Source organism: Diadema setosum, chromosome 2 (genome assembly GCF_964275005.1).
Source record: "Diadema setosum chromosome 2, eeDiaSeto1, whole genome shotgun sequence".
Lineage (NCBI taxonomy): Eukaryota > Metazoa > Echinodermata > Echinoidea > Diadematoida > Diadematidae > Diadema > Diadema setosum.
The window spans coordinates 48,706,624-48,731,427 of record NC_092686.1 but is presented as its reverse complement, the minus strand read 5'-3'; the positions used below and the strand labels follow the sequence as shown (position 1 = coordinate 48,731,427).

The following is a 24,804-nucleotide window of genomic DNA, read 5'->3' as shown; positions in this document are numbered from 1 at the left end:
ATCAAATATACTGCATCAAGCATGGCAGCATCGCACGGTACCTACAGCTGGGGAGGAGGAATATTATTGTAAACAAAAATCATCGGGTGGAATTCTAACCCAAGATCTTTTGTTTCAGATCCAGTCTAAATAGACATTTCTCACAGAGTGACAGCTCTGAGTAATACATTGCATTATACAGTTGTGCTAAAATATGTGTGGGTTTTTTTTTTTTTTCTTTCTTATTACCTTATTCTTTGACGGATCCAAGGCTGGAAGACAGAAGCTCGTGCAGGGGATTTCCTATTCTCTCGCTACCTCAAGGTTGACCTCGGTCGAAGAGTTGGTCTGACCGGCTTGGCTACTCAAGGAGGGGCCAAGGTGACGGGTAGTGACCCTACGCCAGAGTTTGAGGGTGACATCGCCAAGTTCGAGCTGTTGTACAGTACGGACGATGTAGTGTACCGCAAAGCACAACCAGCCAGTAACGAGGTACACTATTTCTTCCACTATCCCTTACTGACTTATACAGGCGATGTTTTGCATGTCATTAATCTGCTAATTGAAACCAATGTTAAAACTTTAATTGACTATAACACAAATTGAATGCTCACTTCTTGGAATCAATACGAGAGATACTAGCTTGATCGAGTAAAATGACATTTTGTAGTTTGCACCCTATACATGACTGTATGACAGGGCAGAAATAATTGGCATTACTCAATTGCCCTTACTCAAACACTATCAGTTTGATATCTTCTTCATCACAGCTACGATACTGATGGCACGATCTTGTCTTTTTCCTTCAATTCCTGGTGATTTGTGTGGAATGATGGATGTAGTTTGACCACTCCACTGTGTATGCGACCCCTGATTCTAGTACCAGTCAGTACAATCGTGTTGCTACTCACAACTTGGCCTATCCGGTGGAAGCACGTTACGTCATCATAAGACTCGGGGAATATGACTTTAATGCAGCCAACCGTCTTTTCAACGTTCTCAGAACAGAGTTTTACGGATGCCCTCTCGAACCTATGCAAACCGGTATGTGCAGGATTTATCATCACTTACACATTGAAAATGAAATTGGATATGGCTGTTAAGCCTATATATGGATGGGGAATAACTAGATGCAAGTTTATCAAGTTCTTGTACCTAGATCTCAAACACAGAGCTTTGTGTACGTTCTGTCTGTACTTGATGGAACTCCCACAGACATTGCTTGAAGACTTGGCCTTTAAACGTACTGTCATAACCAGATAGGGCAATTATTCAAAGACGGAATGCATAATTTTGACAAGAATGCATGAAAATAGTCAGTGACACATACACTGTATTATCAATATTCATTTGTACGTGCAATGTTCAGGGTAAACCTGCTGTACTGCACGTAGATTGCCCTAAAGATTTAGCCATTCCTCGTGTTTGCAGACACATGCCCGCAGTCCGCCAGTCTGCCGGAGGAGTTCGAGCGAGGTGTACTGCCTGACGACCAGAACTCTCTCGGTTACGTGTGTGACACCCAGACTGATAAAGCAAGTGGTCTTCAAAGAGACCTCGATAGCGTCACGTCTGTCTTCAACAAACGGTGAGTAGAAAAGTTCTATGTGGTATTCTAGTGTAATCATATTTGATGTATGAACAGGTCAGGAGCTACATTAATCTATAAAGTGTGAACACTATTGATTGAAGCAATCACTGGCGATTCACTGCTGATGATGTGAAAGTTACTTACAGACATTGATACACCATTTGATTAATGCAGAAGCACAAGAAATTTGAATGGTTGCCATACCTCCTATACTAAGCTAAATACTACACGGATTCGAGGTATGGGGAAAGGGCACTCATACAAAAGATTGCCCCCCCCCCCCCACACACACACATACACATACACAACTCGCGTCAGTCTCTCCTTTCTCAGCCGAACCATTTCACAAAGTGCCCTGATTATACCAAGGAGGTTAATTATACTACAGCATAATGATATGCGTTTTTATAATTGATGTCCACTTGTTTCAATGTCATCCGTGCAGGTTACCAACTCGAAGGTGTACCCGTTTGCAAGGAGGATTGTCACTAGCCGCCAATGGTAAGACGCTACACAGGGACATGCCTTTCCGAATCATCATGAGATTAAATAGACGGGGAAGAAGTGATCTTTGGATTATACAGCTTCCCTGTACAGACTGCTTTGTACAATGATCAACAATTGCTCGGACAATCTAGATAACTTTTTAGTGTGGTCATTGTGAAAGTAGCATAATTTCAGCAGATTGCGGGGCATATCTGTCAGGCGAATACAAGAGGACAAACGTTCCAAAATACATGTACATCAATTCAAATTCTTTTCAATTCTTTCAATTCATTCTTTTCAATTCTTCCATTTCTTCAATTCTTTTTCTAAGGTCTGAAGACTTAAGTCTGGCACTTTCAGATGTGTTTTGTTTGTTTGTTTGTTTGTTTGTTTGTTTGTTTGTTTGTTTGTTGGGGCGGGGATATCACTTTCAAGTCTGCGCAGTGCAGTATGAAATTTATGACATAAAGCAGCTCTAGTCTAACTTTCCATCAAACGCGAACATTCCAACAGCGTTCTCATGAAGTACTTTTATCACAAATGTCTGCCTAAGTCTCTAAATCATATCAATAGCTAGGCCCACTGTTTTCGGCATTCCAAAGAGAGTTTCAAGCATTGCTAATGTTGATGTCATTAGATTTTGGTTCTATCTTTCTGACAGCTCTCAGCAGTAAAGTGCGTAACATTATTGGCCTTGATCCCTCGACCAACGCTCTCTATGGGATCGCTCGTGACTCGTCCGCACCCTACTACATCAGGAGTAGCGACTCGGGCCTATCCTGGAGCGCCATTCCAGACAGTAGTTGGACTGACGCCCAGTCAACTCCAGGGTTTGTCAGCTATGTAGACGTTCCAATGGAGTCGACTGAAGAACTAGTGATTTCTGATCTGGGCTGGCTGGTAAATGGTACGCTGGTTGCTTTATGTATTTCAAAACTATTCATAAATTCTGACACATATACACATTGTACCATGCTAACATGCTACACTTGCTTGAGCTGTCTCAGTTTGTCTATATTGATATAAAAAAATAAGTCCAAATCATCAAGTATTATACGTTGTCCAATCCCAAGTTTTTCTGTGCTTGAGATGCGGGAAAGTCATTTCATTTGTCGCAAAATGGGTATGTATAATATGTTATGTTTAATTGATCTTTTAGAATTTTGGTATATCATAGATTACACTTGGTAAGCTCCTCTTTTGCATCTGATTTAAACCCAAAAATATGAAATATCTGTACCTGGATTTCTACAGTGTTGCTGTACGATACAAACTTCCCTGGTGGCCAATGATGACATTTGCGCCAATCTTCAACCCAGCTGTTCCAAAGACATGATTAATGTGACTGTTTCACACAAAGAAAAAGAAGTGAGATCCTAACAAGTGACACTATGCTATGACCTCTTGTTTACAGGTGATATTGATGGCATAAAGAACGGAGCTATCAACTGGAATGGATGTTGTCAAAATGACTGCTTCCTTCAAGGAGACTGGACATGTGCTTAAATAACACTCGATAGGCATACCACCAAGGTTTGGCACAATCACTACCAAGGCTGATGTCAGTGTCACCAGACTACTGCCATGGCATTTCAAACTTCTTGTGAAATGATATGATTTGCTTCAAAGCAAAGATCAAATCTTTATGAAGATTTCTGCTGGTGAAAAGTGCAATATCAACAAAATAATCAGGCCAACAGAATTGAAATAATTGTAGATGATTTATTCAAGGCACATGAAGCCACACTCAATGTACAAAAAAAGATGTATATTAAAAAGAGCGAATTTCGTAATGTACGAGTAGTTTTCCAATCATGGCTTTATTTTCAGTATTGAACTGCAATATTAATTGTTATTAAAAGATCTTTAGATTGATGTACAATTATTTATATCTCCTTTGGCTTTGTTTTATGAAGTTGGTGAGCTTACCCTATAATTCACCTGAATATCTATCAAGCATTTAAAATTCTATTTACACCATTTAGCTTGTGTGTTGACAGCATATGTGCCAACCCTGAGACTTAATAAATCGGACAAACAAAGAAAAATTAGTTAAAAATCTGAACTGTCATAAATTTCATAAACTTTACTATTAACAAATATTTCCCAGAAATCAAAACATACTGAAATTAATGCATTTTCTTTTAGTGAAAATTAAAACTGAACAGCTGGCACGTATGTGACAGTATGAAGTCGCAATAAGATGTCTTTGAGATGAATTACAAATGCAGTTCTTTCAGCTTGTTTTCCACAATATCAATGGGACATATACATGTATGTTACCATAACAGATTTCATCACTGCATACATTAACAATGCTCAAGGAATGTATGTCTTTAGATGTATGCATTCAACAGAATTTACCCTCTGCAATGTATCTCAAGAGTCTTGAACCAAATCAAGCCAGTCACAGCAGACACTTCAGACTTAAACCCCTCCACTATTTCGTCGCTGGGGCGACAAGACCTCGTATCTCAAAAATGTCAAATGTTCAGAAGAGCCAAAAAACATGGCGGCCAAAGCACTATACTGAATGGGATAGCCGTTCCTTTGACATGCCGTGGTGGCTTCATTTTGGGGGTAAGACAGCTGGGATTTGGACAGGACATCACTTAACCGATTATTTGACCACTAATGCAAAAAAGTCATTTTCACCAAAATTTGAGATACAAGGTCTTGTCACCCCAGCGACGATTTGATTCATTTGCTTACTTTAATTCAAGCATATTCATTCTTTCTTTTTGGCAGGTTTTGTTTTGTTTATCATAAAATCAACCTATATTATCTGATAATCAATTTTTGCTATTAGTCTGTGACATACTTGTATCTTGTGATTATGTAAATTGCAGAAATACACTGTACATGCAAAGTCTACAATTCATGTGCCTTTATGCACAATTTAGACTTCTACAGAAAATGTAGCAAGTTGATTAATCATATATGTAATAGGTCTGTAACAACAATGCAAATGATGGGTATGCTTGCCATTGTATGAGCAATCAGTTAGTTACACGGCACAGCTTTTTGTACAGTTAAAACACGTAGGGCAATATTTCCCATATTTCAAACAATTTCTGCACGAGATAAGCCATGTAATGCTTAAAGAATTCTCACTTTGTCATGAAAGTACATGGTTTCTTGAGTAGTTTTATAAGAGAACACCCTTACTCAGGGTTCCCAGCACTTCAAGAAAACAAAATTCCCTGATTTTCCCTGATTTATCTCTGACGAAGTATCAAATTTTCATGGTAACTATTTCAACTCAATTTCCAGTTTCACATCCAATTTTCACCCAGTTTCATCCAATGAATGTTGTTTTGATATGCAACAAAATGTAACAAAGTCTTACTACTTTCAATTTTGGGGCAAATCAAAATTTCCTGATATTTCCCTGATTTCAGGCATTTTTTATCAAATTCCATGACTTTTCCTTGACTGGAAAAAAAGTAAAATAATTTTCCCTGATTTCCCTGATGGACTGGGAACCCTGCTGGCTTTCACAATGATTTTTCTCTTGATATTTCTCACAACTAATTTGTGAATGCTAAGTAACAACTGACTGCGTAGTGAAAAATTAACCTGACTCAACCTTTGGTTCACAATGAAAGCAACACTGCAATGCAATCTTACATTGAAGAGCTACACTGAAGAAAAAAGAACAACCAGAATTTAACCATTGATTCAAAGTACATGTATTAAGCATCTTAAATGTGAAGCGATCATTTCTGACATACATCTATAATTTTGGCATAGAAAAAAAATCTCCAGGAAAGATTACAGCTCGATATCACTTGTTCTTAAAGCTTCTAAATGACCAAATTTTCATGCATATGATAAACTTGAAATGTGTACATTTTGATACGGCAACATAAAAATGATCAGATATCTTTTACTGAAATCTACAAAGTAAGTATATATTGGAAATTTCATGTTCTGTATATATCTTTTGGAGGACAGTTCAGAACACTATGTAAATGGTTGAGAGATTAAATGTCAAAAGCATTTGGTAGGGCAAAAGTATTAGTTTTTCATACTAAACTGTATCAATAATTCTATTGCTGATGTGCATAGCACTTTGACGTCTTTCAAAAAGTAACTTCATGTCTTTCAGTTTATGAATGAACTTAAATATTATCTTGGTTTTTGTGGTAATGTCTTTCACGCAACTTCCTACTACAGACTTGACCTTGATGTTGAATATGTAGATCAGAAATTATGAAAAGTGAAATATCAATAAATGACAAACAGCCTATGTTGAAGACAACTTCAGTCTGTTCTTGTGGAACAATGTGTCTCATGGTGTTTTGTTCAAAGTGAAGTGTTCTATCAAAGAAGAACAGAACCATATCTCTTAGATATTTTGACATTTCATCACTGATAATGTGCAGATGGAAGCAATTACAATAATATTTATATGTATCATTATAACTTCACTTGCTAAGCAAACAGTGACCACATGCTTTCTCAATATAACTTTTTACTTTAAAGCATTCTTTCATTCAGAAGAATGCAACTGCTTCATCTAAGTCATTTTTACATTTTTTGCTAGTGCTGATGTTGGTGTTGCCTCCAAACAACCACACTAAATTGAGCAACACTGCCATGCTGATTAATGTTAAGTGAAACCAATTATTTTAGCAATCCCAAACACATGATGTTCTCTTTCGAGCAATGCAATGTTGGCAGACTAGCACTGGAAGTTCATGAAAAAGAAAGTGGTTACATTCGATTTACATCTAATAAGACAAGATTCAGCCATAAATGCTTTAATCTAGACAAATGATGTGGAAAGTGGGTTCAAATGCTACAAACATCTGAAGCTCTTAAAAATAACAAGTTTTGCATTTGGTTCCCACACACAGATTCATATTGTCATATCTCTGCCAATATTGCATAAGTACAGTATATGCAAATACACATCGTATGTACATGTTTACCAGTACAATGTGAGTAGGGTTGATACACTTGTATTCCTAACTAAACTGGAATATGAGTCTATTTCTTCTCTAGCCAGGTATATAGACAATTAAACACAGTACAAACTGTACTAATGATTGAATCAAAAGCTAATATCCTTTCAGGTTGATATCAGGTCATATTTTACCTCTGACACAAGGGAATGCTAACAAAATGTTTAACTTGGGAGAGACATATTCAATCATTCTGAATGGCCAGTGTTATGAAATAGGGAAAGCACATGTACATCAGATTCATCTATCACAGTGAACCTCTGTTCAGACTTCACAAGACAACATTTCACACTTTGTCCCTCTAGCTATCACACTATGTCAAACAAATTTGAGTTGTACCTGCTGGTAATGACTGATTTCAAGGACCATCACTACTGCAAGTGTTGATGGCAGCACTACTAGGGTCATTGTACTTGAAGCCACATGTTAAGGAAGAGTTGATCCAGCTCCTGTTGCTAGGTGATAATCCTGGAGATCAAAAACTTTCACTGCAGGACACTTCACTGTCTGACTGGTTGCCTTTTGCTGGAGCAGCCTCCTCCTGTAACATCAACAGTAATTTGATGATAACTACAATATCAAATGCTTCTACAGACTTTTGTTAACCTGTAGAAGACGAGTCCCGAGAATACTTGGGCAGGTGTCTATGGGAATTGGGTGTTATAGCAAAATCAGTCTGTCCTCAACAGGTTAATAGGGAGCTTCATCAAACATCAGAGATACATGAATACATCAACAGAGGGTGTTGCATAACAAAGCACAGACCACAGAAAATAGAGAATAAAAGTGAGGCAAACATTGTGTTTGAATGGCCCTAGTGACCAGTATTGTGATGATATGATTATGTGTGCCGCAGTTTTCATCACCATGTTTTTTGTGTTTTCTATAATTAATTATGTTTTGCTTTTTTTATGTATGAGTTTTGTTTTTTGTTTGTTTGGTTTCTTTTTTCATTTCTGTATATCTATGTTGAATTTTATCCGCACGGACCTGCGGAAGAACAGTCTTCGGACTGAAGTATGTGCCGTGCATAAATAAATGAATGAAATGAAATGAAATTAATATAACAATTTAGGGATACTTGAAATAATAACAATGACCTTCATTTGAAAACTTTCTGGGTCTTTCAATTCAATGCAAAGACTATAACAAGATAGGAAATAAATTAGATGCCAAGTTTCAAGCACTTCTGTATCCATTTATAGAAATACAAACAGAATTTAGTTTGTTTCAACAGTACAAAAAGTAATAATCTCACAGTCATGGTAGTCTTAACCAACAGAGGATTAGTCTCAAGTATACTCGGGCAGGAGTCTACGGAAAACGTGTTCTAGCTATTTAAAATCAGCTCGTCCTCAATGGGTTAATCTAGGAAAAAATTACAGAAATATTCATGTCTTTTTACCAATACTAGTATGATTATCACCTGAGGAGGAGGACTCAGACTTGGTGGTTCCAGTACTCACTTCAGCATAACAGGCTCAAATACAGAACACTAACATCTCTCTGGCTGCATTCAAAATTTGATCGATTTTACTAAAGTTTGGAAAACATTTTCACTTTTCCAAAAGATTATTTTCTAACTCCATACAAAAGTAAAACTGGCCTTTGAAGGAGAATATAGAATATGACAAAAATCTCAATGGGTTTTTTGTAAAGACTAAAGAGTAAAGACTACATTACATATGCTACACAATGTCATTCAAAATCAGAGTATTTCCACTTATCTCTTCGCCTCTATAATTCTAACGAAAAGTATCCCATAAGAATGATGCATTCTAAAACAATATCTGAACTAAAGGGTCATGACAATTAGTAATTTAAACTTGATCATGCAATAAAGAAAATATACCTCATGCAAAATTTCCCACATGACTTTCTACAGACCTCTTTGTCGCCTTCATCATCGCTGTCATCTGAAGAGAGTAGCTGACTTCCCAAATCGCCATCGCCATCCTCCTCCTCCTCCTCTTCATCTTCCTCTGTGTCCGCACGCGACATCTGGGACGGAATCTCATCTCCCTGTGTTTAGAGTTTCATACGGGGAAACAGAAGATATATAGCAAACACCTGTCTGAATGATGGAAACTGAAACACAACTGGTTATCAGTTAACTCAAAGCATTGTATAAAACAATGAAACAAAAACAAAGAGTTTAATGAGGGAAAGAGCACAAGCCTTAATTTCAGGATGTCCTTTTTTTTTTTCTGTTATCTTTGCTCAACACCCGTATCTTTACTCTAAAAGAAAAAGAAGAACTCTTTAGAGAGGATGAAATCTACCGAGTCTTAGGCATCCGACAGGGGAAAAATCCATCAATCAACGAGTACCTCACATGACCTCACTATACCATTGAGAAGAAAGATTTGTAGAATTTTAGGGACATACTGTACCTTCAAGTCTCTGTTCTTTAAATTGCCGACCCAAAATGCATCGAGACAGTTGTGAAGCGTAAGCATGGCTTTCACTCGGTACACGAACTGCTCCAGAAGTTTCTTCACTTGTGGCACATGGCTAGTCAAAGCAATGTCCTTAGCAACCTGATGTGGGCAAAGAAATTCAGTAATGACACACACAGCATAAAGAATAGCACTATCTCAACAACCTGATGTGGGAAACAAAAACTCAATGACAGACAGTATGGAGAATGGACCTCCTCTGTAGCCTGTGTGCATCAAACAGGCATGCATGGTTCATCATGTATTTGGAAGTCAACATATTTAGAGTTAATGAAAAGTACAAGTTCATTCTTTTCCAAACAAAAATCTTTGAAAATCCACATACAGCATTCACAGTCATAATGCCATTTTGCAAAGTAAATTTTGCAATATCTTAAGATGTACATTCTGGGGAATATAGATGTTACTATAAAAAACAAAGGGGAAAAAAAGTCATTCAAGTCTGCTGATTGGTATTTGTCATGTATGATGACCAACGTTTTATCTAATTAGCACTCAAGGTTCTTGGTTCAAATCTGGAGATAGAAGTACAATTTTAGATAATGATATATATCTAAATTTGTCCTACATCATACATTACATAATATCATATATATATATATATATATATATATATATATATATATATATAAAACATTGTGCCTATTAGCAGATCCTTCATATGTTGGTATAATAAATGCCTTACCTTGGAGTGACTGCACACATGCTGCAGAGATCTCGTACCCTGCTGCAATATTTTCAGCAGCGACTGAACATCATCCCTCTGTGTCCTGAACAACTTATCCATGAGGGGCATTCCCTGTCGGAGGAAAACTTCCAGGAAGACACGCCCATACTGGGAAGGAGGGCGTCAGGAAAAGAAATGTTATGCCATCTCAGCATACTTTACACATAAGTGGGGAAAAATCCAACTAAATACAGCTATATACAACTCTCCACTGAAGTCCAGTAATTGGTATTTATTCATCACTTCAATGACTTATAGTTTCTACAAATTTCACAATAAAAATCATAGCAATAAGGTTAACATCAGGCAACACTGTATAACTACCGTGTGTCATCTATGGTGCTACTAGAGTTGAAGGTGTCAAAGGTTTATCCTGTAATACATAAACAGGTGCAAGGAAAAACAACAAAATCAAACAAACAAATATATCTATGATTCATGAGTCAAAGACCATTACCTCACTGAATGCAGCTAAATGACACCAGCATACAAACAAGACTTGAGACACATTGTGATGAGTCTACCTTTAGGAGTGACTTTAAGTTGGTCCTCATATCAAAAGCCTTGATGATGCCAACCAGACCTCCAAAGACCTTGACCGCAGACCTCCAGCGGTCAAAGACTTCTCCCTGGTCATCAGCTGATGACTGTAGAGATGGCTGAAGATGCTGGACATTGGAGACCAGTTCCTTCAGCATGGTGTGATAATAACAGCTGAGTGAATTCCTGATGGGGGGAAGGGAAACCATACAATCACTACAAATCGTCATAACAGAATCAAACTTTTTGATATATTCCTATTTTCCCTTCTATAGCACAACAGACTGAAACATGCTGTAACATTATCATGTAGCTAAAGATGTTCATACTTCCCATTCATTCTTTATTTTGACATTTAATGACAATGTCCATCTTTTACAGTCATTCACTTTGAATCAAGCTAAGAGTCTCTTGTGTAAAATGTAAAACGGTAATGATTACTAGGTATGTGCCACAGGAAATACAGCATAAAGGGAAACATCCTTTGTCAAGGAGATCAGTGATGACTACAAAATAATCAAGGGGATTCTCTCAACGTTTAAAGAGGCTTATTTTCTGACAAGCAAATAGTAATGACAACAAAAAAAAAAGAAAATACACTTAAATTGATCTTAATTCATTATCAGATATGTCATGATGAATCATTTATAGTAAACTTTAAAAAAAAGAGGGTGCCATGATTTCCCTGCATGACAGATAAATACCTTTATCCACCTATCCTCCTCCCCCCCCCCCCAAAAAAAAAAAAAACCAACCCAACAACAACAAACAGGGTGGGACAACTGATACAAAATACATGCACACTAAATAGATGAAGCTTATTTCCCTTTTAATTATGAGAACTATTTTATTGTTCATCTACCTGTTGAGAGTAGGGAAGAGTGCTGATACTGTATTCTTATTTCCTTGGAGTAACTCTGGAATGGCTTCAGTGGTCAGCATCTCAATGGTGGACAACGGGTCGTCCACATGGTGTAGATAGGTCCTGTAGGAAACACATAGAGGTTGACTCACATCAACAAGTGAGTGGTACACACCTTCACACACTATCAAATTGAAGCGTTCTAAAACGAAAACACTGATAATCTATAACTGTGGCCATAGCACAACTTCTCTACACTATTGCAGACAATGGTTAGGAAGAGCATGTTTTTTATTCTTATTTCATTTTTTTTTTTTTTTCATTCTGGATTTATTTCATTCAGTGATATCAGAATTCCTCAGTTGAATAATTGTGAGAAGTAAGAGAAGCTGAGAACCAGATAGACATTCATTTTCTACAACTTCCTGCCATATTCATTGTCTATTGTGATCTCTGACTGGCCACATGACATATCTGACTTTAACTTGTTTTGATATGACACTCAGAATGCAATCTGAATTGATTCTAAAAATAAATGGGAGGCATATAAATCAAATTTATGATTTCCCTGAGAAGCGCAATGAAAGCTTAGGATATGTTTGAGGTGGAGAAATGAATATGTATCTTGTAACAACCACATGAGAACCCAGCCTAAATATGAACAAGAAACATTAGCTACAGGCAACAAGTAATGAAAATAAAACATAATTATCAAACTTATGACAAGCACATCAAATAAACTAGAAATGTCGCTACGGCGACTGGTGTATGCCTCCGCCATAATACATGGTTCTCCTAATAGGTCTATAGTACAATGTTTTGACAATGTGTTATGACACTTTCACACAATTGGCAAAATATTAAAATGACAGGTTTGCCACAAATGTGCTGAATGTTCACTTTCCTAGAACTAGGTTCAATTGGATGAATGATTAAAACGTCAGAGTGCAGGTATTTGGGGGAACTGATGATTTTCACTTGACTTTTGACCCTTTTACAAGTTTATGCATTGAGTAATTTTCAAGGTATTGAGAAAAAGTATAATTTCAGTATCAAATGGTAAAATAGTATTATCGAAACCTGGCCTTTGACCTTTGACCCCACAGTTCCAAAGAGAATCACTGTTAGGTAGAACATGCATAAATATGTAAGTTTCATGACAATACCTTGAGTTATTTTTGAGATATGGAGGAAAAAGTGCAATTTAGCACTTTCACTTGACCTTTGACCTTTTGACCTTTGACCTTTTGGCAAGAAACTTCCCACAGAATATATATTGGGTTATACATGCATACATCAAGTTTTTAAAAAATCCTTCAGGCATTGCATAAATATAAGGAAAGTAGTTATATTTTGAGGAGTTGACCTTGACCTTTGACCCCTGACCTTTGACCCATGACCCCCAACTTCCCTAGATAATCACTGCCCATTGGTACAAGCATATATACTAAGTTCCATGAAGATACCTTGAACCATTTGCGAGATATGGAGAAAAACATGAAATTTCAAATTTTTTTTTCACAAAATAACCTGTGACCTTTGACCTTTGACCCTGTGACCCTAAAATCCACACAAAGTATCATCCCCCAAGGATATACCCTCATACCAAGTTTGACGCAAAACCACCACACGGTTCTTGAGATATCGACAAAAACAAAACGGGACGGACGGACATACGTACGGACGTACGGACAGACGGACGGACGGACGACCCGAAAACATAATGCCTCCTGCCACTTCGTTGGCGGAGGCATAAAAAATATATATACTTCAGACAAATGAGCTAAACCATAGACAATATTTGATAATATACTTGTACTTGATATGCCGAGACTCACTCCAAGACTTGCTGCAGCTGTTCATTGTGCTCTGCTCCTTTCAGTGGAAGTCCATCTTCAGACATCCAATCTCTCTTCAACAGAGACTCGGCCAAAGAAGCTAAAAGAAACACAGACTTTTGTCATCATGCATGGTCAGTTGTGATCTAGAATTCTTCAAAAATATGCATTCAAAATCACAGGAAGAATAGTGCTCTGGTGTGACAGACTATGCAGCAAAATATGCATCACGTGAAGCAATATCCTCTCGTCTCACACATGTACACGTATACTTGTTCAAACTATAGCAACATGAAGACCAGAGGCAATGTCGCATTGGTACAGTGCACTCCCGTGGTTGTAACGAACATGGTTATAACAAAATTCTGGATATAACAAAGTAAAAATTCAGACCACAACATTATCCGCTGTTTTTTTATTGTTTATTTGTTCAGTTACCTCAAAATTTCAATATAATGAAAGAAAACTGCTGGTCCCAAGGACTTCGTTATAACAGGAGTCCACTGTAGTCACAAAATCAACTGATAACCAATCCTTCAAGGTGCCATTATACAAGCACAATATTTTGCCCCATTTACATCGAGTCCCTTATCCTTTTACATAGCATTTATAAATCATGGAAGACAATGCTTCTAGAGGTATTGTATTGAAATATAAACGCTTCAGAACATGCTTGGTCCACTGGCTTTGATCTTAAAAGCATGTGAGACTCACAGCTATAAGTCTTACAGTTTGACAGAATTTTACCAACATTTTATTACTTTACCAACTTTTTATTACTGTATAGTTGTATGATCTCAAAATCTAACGTATGAATATATCTTAATCTATCCCAAATGCTTTCACTTGATTACTTTAATTAACCATGTTTTTCACTTCACACATGCACTTGTACTCACCTTATACTCCCTTGATAGTTATGTGTATTATGATTCTAAGGCCAAACAAATAACAGTCTGACTGACAAACACCCACAAATGCCTCTGACTTCATCAAATGATGCAGGCACAAGAGTAAACTTCTTTTATTTTTCATCAGTAGTAGAAGTCATTGCCATCCACTCTTATTCTAGCATGTTTCATTAAAGAGAAGAGGATGGAAGAGTGATAATGAAGTGGGTACTCAAAGAGAGCTAACATTGACTGACCTATATTCTTGCTTGCCTTGCTTGTGGTTCCCCTCTTGTTCAGAGTCATAAGAATGGAGAGAATGGTGACTCCAATGCCAAGCTTTGGCACAGTACCAGAGAAGTTCTCTATGTAGTGGAAGGCATTTCTGGATAGACATGGATACCAGGTTAAATACCATCATTGAATCTTAACAACTCTTATGACAACTGAAAAAAACAACTTTTTGCTTTATTGTACAAGCATCATGAGCTTAGGTCGGGCAGTGATGTGGTTAGTGTCTACATGTTGGAAAGATGCATCAATATTCCAAGGTGATCTTGCCATATGAGTGCACTGTGTTGGATCATGCATGACATGTAACCATGGAAACTATTGCATACAGCACTTTATCCACATTAAATCTGTTCACAGGAAACAGCAATATAAAGATCAAAAGTATGAGATAAATCCCAAATTAAACCTTTAAAAAAAAAAACGTGTCAGCAGCAAAAATGCAGTGTCATGCAAGGTATTGCCAAATAGAGAAAAATCTTGTTATTTCACTCATCAGTCTGCTGATTTCATAGGAACTGCACTCAACAAAGGTTTGTCTTCCACTTGTCCTCTTACATAATGGTGTTGTATTTCTTACATTGATATCTTGATGTTTATTGTCATAGATTTCACTTTCTCATATTTTGTTTTGTTATGTCTATTTTGTCAATATTGATGTTTCTTTTCATCATGTTACGTACCTGCAGATTAATTCACTTTTCATAGATTTTTTTTTTTTAATAAATTTTATTTTTCTCTGCCTAAATATATGCAATCATCATTATTCCATAAAGGTTAATGTTACATAAAAAGTAAAAACAGGGGAAAATATGACATACTTGAGAATCTCTGCTTCTGAGAAGGTTGTCTTCCCTGCATCAGCAATGCGAGAACTCAGTGTACTCAGAGCTTCCTCTATCATACTCTGGTTCTCTGATGATACAAAACCACTCCTGTAAAACAGTCAACATTCAAACATAGAAAGATCATTGTAGACAATCCTAAGATCAACTGTATAATCATACACAAATCTCTCATAACAGAGCACTCAATGCCCTCATTCTCATTGAGTAACTTCTATCTCCACTATCATGGGAAGCACACAGCATCTTGCTTGTCTGTAGACTTGAAGTTGAATGCATCACATACTGTTTCTATTCACTCAAATGGTTGCAAAACGTAGCAACTTTCAAAATTAAATTTTGTAACTCTTAGTCCTACAGTACTCATAACTATACTACTCTTAAATGGATCTAGGATTGGAGTTTTCAGCTATTTAGATGTATCACTAACAGTTAATTAATAGCAAATTGGTTCTCTCTTTTCTGGCAGAGCAATAGCAGAAACATGTTACAGATGACATTTGTTTTCAGTGAATTAATTTTGCATTTGGTGGGTTTTCATGGAAGGATAATCACAAAGACTGAGGACCACAAACACAAAGAAACATATGGTCCAGTAATGCTAAACAGAATTTTTCACAAATATATGTCTCACTTAATAATATGCTCAATCATTCCATAATAATTTTTCCTCTGATTTGTTACTTTTTCAGTAGGTAAGGACCTGGGGCTATGTGTTACACTGACTCAAGAAGCCAATATATTGTAGATAGTGTTCAGTGAGTCTCCTATGAGGCTTGGCTAGGGTAACCTTACCATGAGAGGATGGTATGGACAGCCTTGAGCAACAGGTGAAGACATCTTCCCATCTGACCAGCCTCCTCAGAGTTCCATCCTGGTCCATCAATCATTCCATCATTCTCAGCCATTAGGGCCTGGTCAATTATCCAAAGCAGATATAATCACAGTCAAGATATACAATGTTTTGAATCAGTCATTCATAGTCCATATTGATGAGCAAATGTGCATTTAGCACTGTTCATATAATAAAATGGTGATATAGATCCTGATCACAAGACTGACTGACAGCTATCATCAGACTAGTCTTTTACTTAGTCTAAAGACCACAATTTACTATTCACTGAGCATCAGTATGCCAAAGAATAATATGAACAACTGCACGTCTGCACCCAGCAGCATTGTCTGGGTATTATAATCACATTGTAATTGTTTATGTGTGTGTTTAGTTAGCTTGAAGCCAGGGCTGACCTAATGAATGTTGTGAAAATGGCTGCCGTGGAATTTATATCACGTCACTGTTTTATGTAAAAATAAGGAATATCATAACTGGTTCAGGCATTAGTAGAATTAGCAACACTCCAAAACTTCTGCACAGTATCAGGACAATTACGCACTGAGGACAATTACCCCCAGCTAAATACAAATCAGTGATAGGGTTCGAGTAAAGATTGAGTTTAGGGTTAGGTTTGGAGTTAGAATTTAGGTAACGGTTAGAATAAGGGTCAGAATTAGGACTAGGGTCAGGGGAAGGGGAAGGGTTTGGGATAACTGTCCAGGGGGCAGTTGTCCTAGAACTCTTTTGAACAGTTCAAAATACTCTCAGCTGAATTTTTTTTTTTTTTTTTTTTTTTTTTTTTTGAGGGGGGGGGGGATCAAAAGTCTCTTTCTCTGTCATGATATTGATACAGCTCAAGTCCCAATAGATATCACATGATAAGAGACAAAGATTGCAGACAGACCTGAAAGAAGCCACTGGTTGTCTCAAGATGTTGACAGAGCAATGGAAGCATCTTAACAGCTTTCTTGGCCGCCTGACACGGAGTCAGCTGATCAAGGTGAGAGAAGCCAACTGTCTTGTCCCATTTGGCCTAAATATGCAGATAAATTGTGTACAATGAACTGAACACACACAGCATGACATTACTATCGAAAAATCTAGTTCCTTTCAGGCATGTAGTTAGGTACTTTTAATATCATGAGATGCATAGAAATAGCTTTAATCAAAATCAAGCAAAATATTTCCATTTATAAACAAAGTATTCAAAATTTTCTGCTCAATTCAAAATCAAATCAAATCTCGGCAACAACAATGGAGTCCACATAATTATAATGTCTGATCATTAATACTGTATCTCCATACAAATGTTGAACTGGTTATCCACATATTCAGATCTCCAATGAAAAAAAGAAAAAAAAATAAGAATTGGTGAATGCATGCTGGGAAAAGAAAATACTAACACTTGACAAAAATGCAAGAGCCAGCAGGCCCTCAGTATATATAATTTCTAATTAAACATCACAGTATATCAGGCATTTACCAAAGGTGCAATGTGCTACTGTAAAAGTTGATGATATTTTCGCGCAAGTAATTTTTCGTGTTCAGCCCGGTAAGATGGATTTCTTGAGTTTTCAATTCCATATGGAATCAGGACTTTAATTACTGAAATAAATGGCATGCAAAAATATTCTCGCGTTTTATTTTTGCGCTAGCATCTGATTGTGCGAAATGTGCGAAAATTTCCACTGCGAAAAGTACCACTTTTACAGTATTTGGGAGAAAGCAAACAGAAAAGTAATGACTTAATATGTTGTGAATATGTATCACCACGCAACAGGAGCCTTTCACAGTTGTCTAGTCAATTATTAAGCTTCCTTACTTACAATGCTGCTAACATTCACACATACAAATGAGGAAGATTCGACTAGACCAGACCAATCCTGTAGAAGTAGAGACTTGGCAGCTTTTTCCCTGCAAAATAGTTCTGGAAACAATCTTGACTGTTAAACATTAACCAAAGAAATTTGGTAGACCATTCAAAACAGGGTGAATGATAATGCAATCTTCATGAAAATATAAAACATCTTTTGTCTCCATAAAACCTGCCTTAGATTAAATACTTACCTTGAGAAACGTCCTCCTACCAACTGATGCTGGAAGAGCATGGTCCAGTTTGGAGTTCAGATCTTCCAGGAGAAACTCCAACTCTGGCGGCTGAAGCTGGAAAACTTGCACATCCTGAATAATATTGGTATTAGTGAAATTTAAATTTTTTTACACCTTGAATCCTTGGTACTTGTAAACTATTCTAATCTGCACTTATGACAGTTTCTTTTTTTAATGTCTCTATTTAATGACACTTCCTTGACATATGTATACCAAGAAGCAGAATCAGATGTGGAAAAAGAACAAATTTTGAAAAATACATGAGGATGAAATTGTCAGTGTACCATCCTAATTCAAAAGACTCTTAGAGTTGCAATAAAGCATAAAACAACACAAGGACATGAAATCACAAACAATAATAAAATAATATATTACTTTATCTTGTCAGAGCTTTAACGCTCAATTCTGGTTGATAAATTTGTTAATTTTAGTGCAGAGCTATTAGTTTCTACACCTAATTCTCAGCACATCATCTCATGAAAGAATAAGCTATGGGTGTGATCCCACTTGACACATTATGACACAATGAAAAAAAAAAGAAGTAAATACTTTTATACTGATGTTTGAACCTTAAAACTTCTGTTTGCTGCTATTGCTACTGGTAGTGAAGCAAGTATAGAACACAAGCCAAGGGACCTTGGCTAGTGGGAACATATCTGTTACCAAGGCAGCTTTTTCAGGTACCAATAGAGCACTTTTACTGACATTCACAAAAGGTATAACTTTGCTATCATTTTCTCTGCATTTGCTTCAATGAATAATCATCAAGTTGTTTCTCTGTCCCTGATTACATATAAGTTAATTTTCTTTCTAAATGTATCCTCCTTAATGATAAACATTCTTTTCTACTATGGGGCAAAAACCCAATATAATGATAAACATCACTACTTCACACAACATTAGAGCTTTCTGATTACAGAGATTCACAATAAGAAGACTGTTAAACTCAGTATGTCAGTTGAGTAATGCATCTGAAGAGTCTCTGGAAAAATGGTAAGATATGACAGGCCTCTATGTTAAATGCTTGGTACACAAATTGATAGTTGCTGTGCAGTGAGGGATGACTTACCTTGGTGTTCATTTCAGTGTCTAGAATGGTCTTGGATACAAGTCCACACCCAAGCACAGAGAACACATCAAGATCCATTTCTCTCAAGAAGGCCCTAGACTTGGACCAGTCTACGACAACACTGGTAGAGTCACGTCCATCTTTTTTAGCTCCATCTTTGTTTGGTGAAGCATGTTGGGTGTCGGACGCCTTGTTGTTATCCTGGGAGATGTAGTCATACTCAGTGAGGATGGTGCTGTTACAGGTGTCATCAGCTTTCTTTTTTTCACTGTGTAGGAGAAAGACGCATGCAATATGAAAAGTCTGGTCCAGTAATGATGTATCATTTCACAGCTTCAGATGGGCTCTAAAAAGTGTTTCACCAGCAAAATATACTCACTAATTTGAACAAATATTATGTCTTTGAAGCTGAGCTTGTTCTGCCTCTAATGATTAGGTTGGCAAGATGGTTCTTGCTTTGCCCAATTCATGGCAGCGGAGATACATAAAGTCAATATGCACAACAGTAGACTCCCAATAGGAACTTTGACGAAGGAAAATGTGAAAGTTAGATAACTAGAAATGACATAGAAACTTTTCTTCAACAACAAACAAGCCTGCATCAAAATTCTATGAATGTAGCATAACTTGTGACATATATAATACAACACATTACAAGCAGAAGTTTTCTCTGCATGGAATGAGTGTTTCTTTGCTCACTGAAGATTTAACTCATTGAAGACTAGTCCAGAGTATACTCAGGCAGGTGTCTGTAGGAAACATGAGTTATAGCAAAATCAGCACGTCCTCAACGGGTTAAGACACTTATTTACCTCTTGGATTTCTTGCCCTTCTTGCTACCTCTGGCCTTGCTTGATGAAGCTCCACTGGATGCAGTGAGAGTCACACTCATCTCAGGCTTCTCACAGTCAAAGTTTGCAGGAGGAGGCACAAAGTCTGGTGTGGCTACAACCAGCAAATTACACAAGCATCAACTATCATCCAAAGTTTGTGTCATTTGAAATCATATGTGATGACCATAATGAATGATCAAAACGTGTAAATCTGTATTACTGCCAGAATGTGTACATTTTTCTTTACTAAACATTTAGAGATTCTGCCATGAAAACAGAATTATATCTTCATGCGCTACACAAATCTATGATCATTATTTCCCTTTTCTTTTCTTTTTTGAAAATCCCCAAATAAAAGTATCAAAATACTTAACTGATCAAGAAAACCTTTTATCGATACTCATACACTTTCATTGTTGTGACTATAATTCTTTCAGTAGAGTTGGAAAAGAATATCCTCCAAAATATATTTACAATATATATCATCTCACTTTTTTTTCACTAAACTGATTCTTTTTAGACCACTCCAGACCATTATTTCTAGCAGTCATGGATACTGTTTGACAATCACATGCAAATAAACCCTGCCCTTATGCCCTCGCTTCGAAGGCATTTAATCATATAACTTTAGACAATTCCATCTATCATCTCAACATTACGCAGGATAAAAGTTAACAGTGTTAGCATCAATAAGTATTGCAATGTATGATATGTCCAGATTTTTAAAGTAAATCAGTGACTACAGCCATGTGACAATGCCATAAGAGATGATTGGATGAAATGCATCTAACAAGAGACCAGTCTCCTCAGGACTGGTCTCTGGGAGACTGGTCTCTCCCTCAGGAGGACTGGTCCTGGGAGACTGTTCTCTCCCTCGGGAGGACTGGTCTCCTGGAGACTGGTCTCTCCCTCGGAAGAACTGGTCTCCGGTAGACTGGTCTCATCAGGACTGGTCTCTTCCTCAGCTGGACTGACTCACCATGGAGACATGACTGGAGGAGAGACTGAAGGTGAGTGATGTGTTGGAGTCTACCAAGCACCTTGCTTCGCATCTCTGCATCTTGAAGGGAAGCAAATCCATTGATGGCCTGATGGGGGAGAAAAAACATTACTAGTAGTCACATCAACAGGGCTCTTCATAAAGGGTGGTGTGATTTCTGATTTGAACCATATCATATCAGAACAAGTCAGAAAAGTTATTTCCCAAGTTTATGCTGGGATGCATAACATATATACAAATATGGACGTTTAACAGATGTCTTATGTTGAATGAAGGCAAATTACTGTACATGTCATATATTTAGCGAGCCTAATTTTTGGCGTATCAGGACTTTATAATTTCGCGAGTGGTTAAATTTGCAATCATGGAGTTTAGTACTGAACATAAAAATGTATGTGTGCACAATTCATGTCAGGATTAGGAGTTAATATTTTTGCGTGTTTTTGAATTCACTTATAGCATCCAACCTGAAAAATTCACGAAAATAAAAAACCTTGTAAATATATGGTGTATAATATAATTCAGGCAAAAAGTACAGTTGTAGCACTCTTCAGTTTCAACAGTGAATCATAATTACTGTAACAAAAACATTTGTTCTAACATTAACAGCTAATGAGTGAGACATGCAGAAAGCCTGCTTACATTGCCTCCATACTACAAATTTCAGAAGAGATCACCATGTCAGAGCACAACAATCAAATATTTTTTTGCTGAAGTTTTCAAATTGTTACTCAGTATGGATTTATGTATCCAACAATACTGCAAGTGCATCACCTTTACACAATAGCTAGGAGGGTGGGTGAGTTGATCTAAACGTCACTGACCTCTCTGAACCAATTAAGACAGATGAAAAGGTTTGAGCACAGCATCTCCTTTTCTTGAGCTGACAGTGAGTGTATCTTAGCAACCACATCCTCCTTTGCAGAATAGAGAGGGCATCCAAGGAGAGCATCAATTCCCTCTAGGCTGCCATCATGTTGGGCCTGCTCACACACCCTCAGCAGGCGGAAGTGTGGAGCCAGACTTGTCGGTGACACAAACCTGGTAATAAAGAAACAGACTGTAATACCAAAAATCTGTACAACATATTCTACACAAGGCTCTTTGCTCACTCAGAGCCACATACATCTACTTGACTGTTTGAATCTCCGGACAAAAAATCAAGGGTGTATACCCTCATAAAATGCAAATATCAAGACCACATACCGTTACATCCTGGACAAGTAAATCAAAATCATAATATGATTCACTTGAATCCTACAGAAATACAACATGTGGATTGGAGCATAGTACCAACCACCATTCTCTGTTCGACATAGTCTGAAGATGTCTAAATCCCATTTGATTGGTTTAACCATGATCTTCACTGATGACCATAAAAAGTAAGCTGAAGTGCTAGCTATGATTCCACCACAACCTCACCTTTCCTTCTTTCTGCCCTTGGAATGCCCATTGGCCTGCAGTCTCTTGGCCTTGTGGAGGAGTGGCAGAAGATTGATAGCCACGCCTATCTGAGACTCCTCCCCCTCCAAGCTGTACTGCTCTCCCATTGGCAGACCAAAGTCCCTAGGGGAAATGTGGGTAGTCATTAGTAACACCCCTCTATCACCACACCTCCATGGAGATAGCTACCCTGTATATCTGTGCAACAAACTTCTTTGAGCATGTTGATGTTTTCTCGAATAAAATGCAAACAAGTTTTAATACGTAGGTGTTTGTTTGCTTTTTGAGACACATATCACCAGCCTGATGGATAAATCATTTCTCTTGTTTGATGTCACGCATACGTAAAGCATATCTTAAGAGAATATAATGGATACAAATTATGCAATAGGGTCATAAGCTACATGATAACTTTAGTGTATGGAAATATGAATGCAGTATTTGATTTAACTTACAGCTGAATATCTATCAAAATTAATACTTTGAATATACAACTGCTGCTGCCATATATATGTATTTACTTTGCTTTAAATCATCAATATCTCTTTTCAATTTAATCATGGCAATACTGTAAATACTCCTTGATAAACAAGAAAGCAGTGATCAAGATACCTGGTCAGTATTTCTGCTTCGATGTCGACAATGAAGTCAGACTGAAAATCCTCCAAAATATTCTCCCCTATTGTTTCCTTAGAACAAAGAAAAAAAGGGAAAGAAGGGAGTGAAAATTAACTGAAAATGTCAGAACTTCTTTCATGAATACATATCAAAACTTGTGAAGGAAACCTTGCTCTTGTCTGGTTTGGCTGAGAAAAAATCTAAACATTCATGTATTGCTGAAATAAATGGAAAAGATAACACTTTACCACATTTGACAATCACCTAAAGTTTGGTGTGGTTTTGCCTTAGTGGTAACAAAGATTACTTGCTTGTATCAAGGGGACAAGAGGCATGATTTTGGCTAGAAGGTTATAATGATTGCACAAGCAAACTGATTAAACAAAGAGAGAATTCCTGATTTCAAGATAACAGGTCTCACATACATCCTATGTCTTGATACATTTATCCAATTTACAACCAAATAATGAATTTCATATAAAGTGCACATCACTCACAGAAAGAATCTCTATGCACTTGGAAATCTCCACAAATCAAGGTAGAAGGGGAAAAGGATTGAACAGAATAAAGGAAAGAAAATATAAGAACAGGACTGAACTAGTGATGAAATTATCAACATGTAAACAAAGGATTTCAAAAGACGTTGAAATGTTTATAGTAATAAGAAGCTTACAAATGCTTTTCAATTGCTTATTCATTGTAAGGAATCTGCTACAACATAAAGATTTCACGCTATCTTAACTGTCATAATATGAGGTGACCCAAGGGTAACAGAGTTTTGAGGATACATCCAAAACGTATGCCTCGATGTCCATGACTTGCAAGGACCAATAGAAGATACTTACGAGGACCTTGGGATGTAGCTCTCCTTTCTGGATAATGTTGGCCATCTCGTCATAGAAAAGGCCAATTGCCTCTGGGGAGTGGTTACTGCTGGACTTGACAAGGTCCAGGAGACTCATTACCTGTTTGAGGACATCTTGTGGCAGGGCCGGGATGGTGTGGGTGGAGAAACGGCTGTCAGGTCTGGACAACAGGTGTAAACAACCATCAATAATAGTATTTATTGGGAGACATTCTACTCATCTTCCACAAGTGAAAACAGTTGCAGTAAATTGAAGAAAAATACTTTTGGTGTCTGCTGAAAATGCAAAAGAATTTTTATGTCTGTTTTGCCATGGTGAATTAAGCAGGATGCTTACTTCATTGCACTCATTGGATGACATAAAAAGAAGGATTGATATAAATCTGAAAGATTGATTTCAGAATTTTTTGAACACTTTAACACTCCTTCACTCTCATTTGAATATTGGTGGTGTTGTCCCAGTGCATTGATTCACTGAATTTGATGTTGTTGCCCACTTAGCAAATATATCTACAAAATGTGAATCTGTCTTAACTCAAACTAAAGGCTACTGC

The 24,804-nt window shown here is 37.2% G+C and overlaps 2 protein-coding genes across 2 annotated transcripts in view; one reads left to right on the top strand and one right to left on the bottom strand.

Moving 5' to 3' along the window:
• Window positions 1-3,562, top strand: part of LOC140245950 (uncharacterized) — a 31,366-nt gene extending 27,804 nt beyond the window's left edge. The window contains exons 22-27 of the mRNA XM_072325413.1: window positions 251-471; window positions 822-1,023; window positions 1,411-1,567; window positions 2,016-2,071; window positions 2,718-2,963; window positions 3,471-3,562. Of these exons, the coding sequence (XP_072181514.1) occupies window positions 251-471; window positions 822-1,023; window positions 1,411-1,567; window positions 2,016-2,071; window positions 2,718-2,963; window positions 3,471-3,562 (974 nt within the window). The remainder of the gene's footprint in view (window positions 1-250; window positions 472-821; window positions 1,024-1,410; window positions 1,568-2,015; window positions 2,072-2,717; window positions 2,964-3,470) is intronic.
• Window positions 3,563-3,782: 220 nt separating this feature from the next.
• LOC140245941 (Fanconi anemia group D2 protein-like) overlaps window positions 3,783-24,804 on the bottom strand; it is a 46,909-nt gene continuing 25,887 nt past the window's right edge. The window contains exons 19-37 of the mRNA XM_072325407.1: window positions 24,231-24,411; window positions 23,380-23,456; window positions 22,747-22,890; window positions 22,149-22,365; window positions 21,304-21,412; window positions 20,304-20,436; window positions 19,492-19,759; window positions 18,381-18,494; window positions 17,218-17,346; window positions 16,274-16,392; window positions 15,455-15,568; window positions 14,600-14,727; window positions 13,453-13,552; window positions 11,615-11,737; window positions 10,737-10,938; window positions 10,171-10,320; window positions 9,420-9,566; window positions 8,914-9,048; window positions 3,783-7,567 (exon numbers count right to left, since the gene is read on the bottom strand). Of these exons, the coding sequence (XP_072181508.1) occupies window positions 7,502-7,567; window positions 8,914-9,048; window positions 9,420-9,566; window positions 10,171-10,320; window positions 10,737-10,938; window positions 11,615-11,737; window positions 13,453-13,552; window positions 14,600-14,727; window positions 15,455-15,568; window positions 16,274-16,392; window positions 17,218-17,346; window positions 18,381-18,494; window positions 19,492-19,759; window positions 20,304-20,436; window positions 21,304-21,412; window positions 22,149-22,365; window positions 22,747-22,890; window positions 23,380-23,456; window positions 24,231-24,411 (2,656 nt within the window). The 3' untranslated portion in view covers window positions 3,783-7,501. The remainder of the gene's footprint in view (window positions 7,568-8,913; window positions 9,049-9,419; window positions 9,567-10,170; window positions 10,321-10,736; window positions 10,939-11,614; window positions 11,738-13,452; window positions 13,553-14,599; window positions 14,728-15,454; window positions 15,569-16,273; window positions 16,393-17,217; window positions 17,347-18,380; window positions 18,495-19,491; window positions 19,760-20,303; window positions 20,437-21,303; window positions 21,413-22,148; window positions 22,366-22,746; window positions 22,891-23,379; window positions 23,457-24,230; window positions 24,412-24,804) is intronic.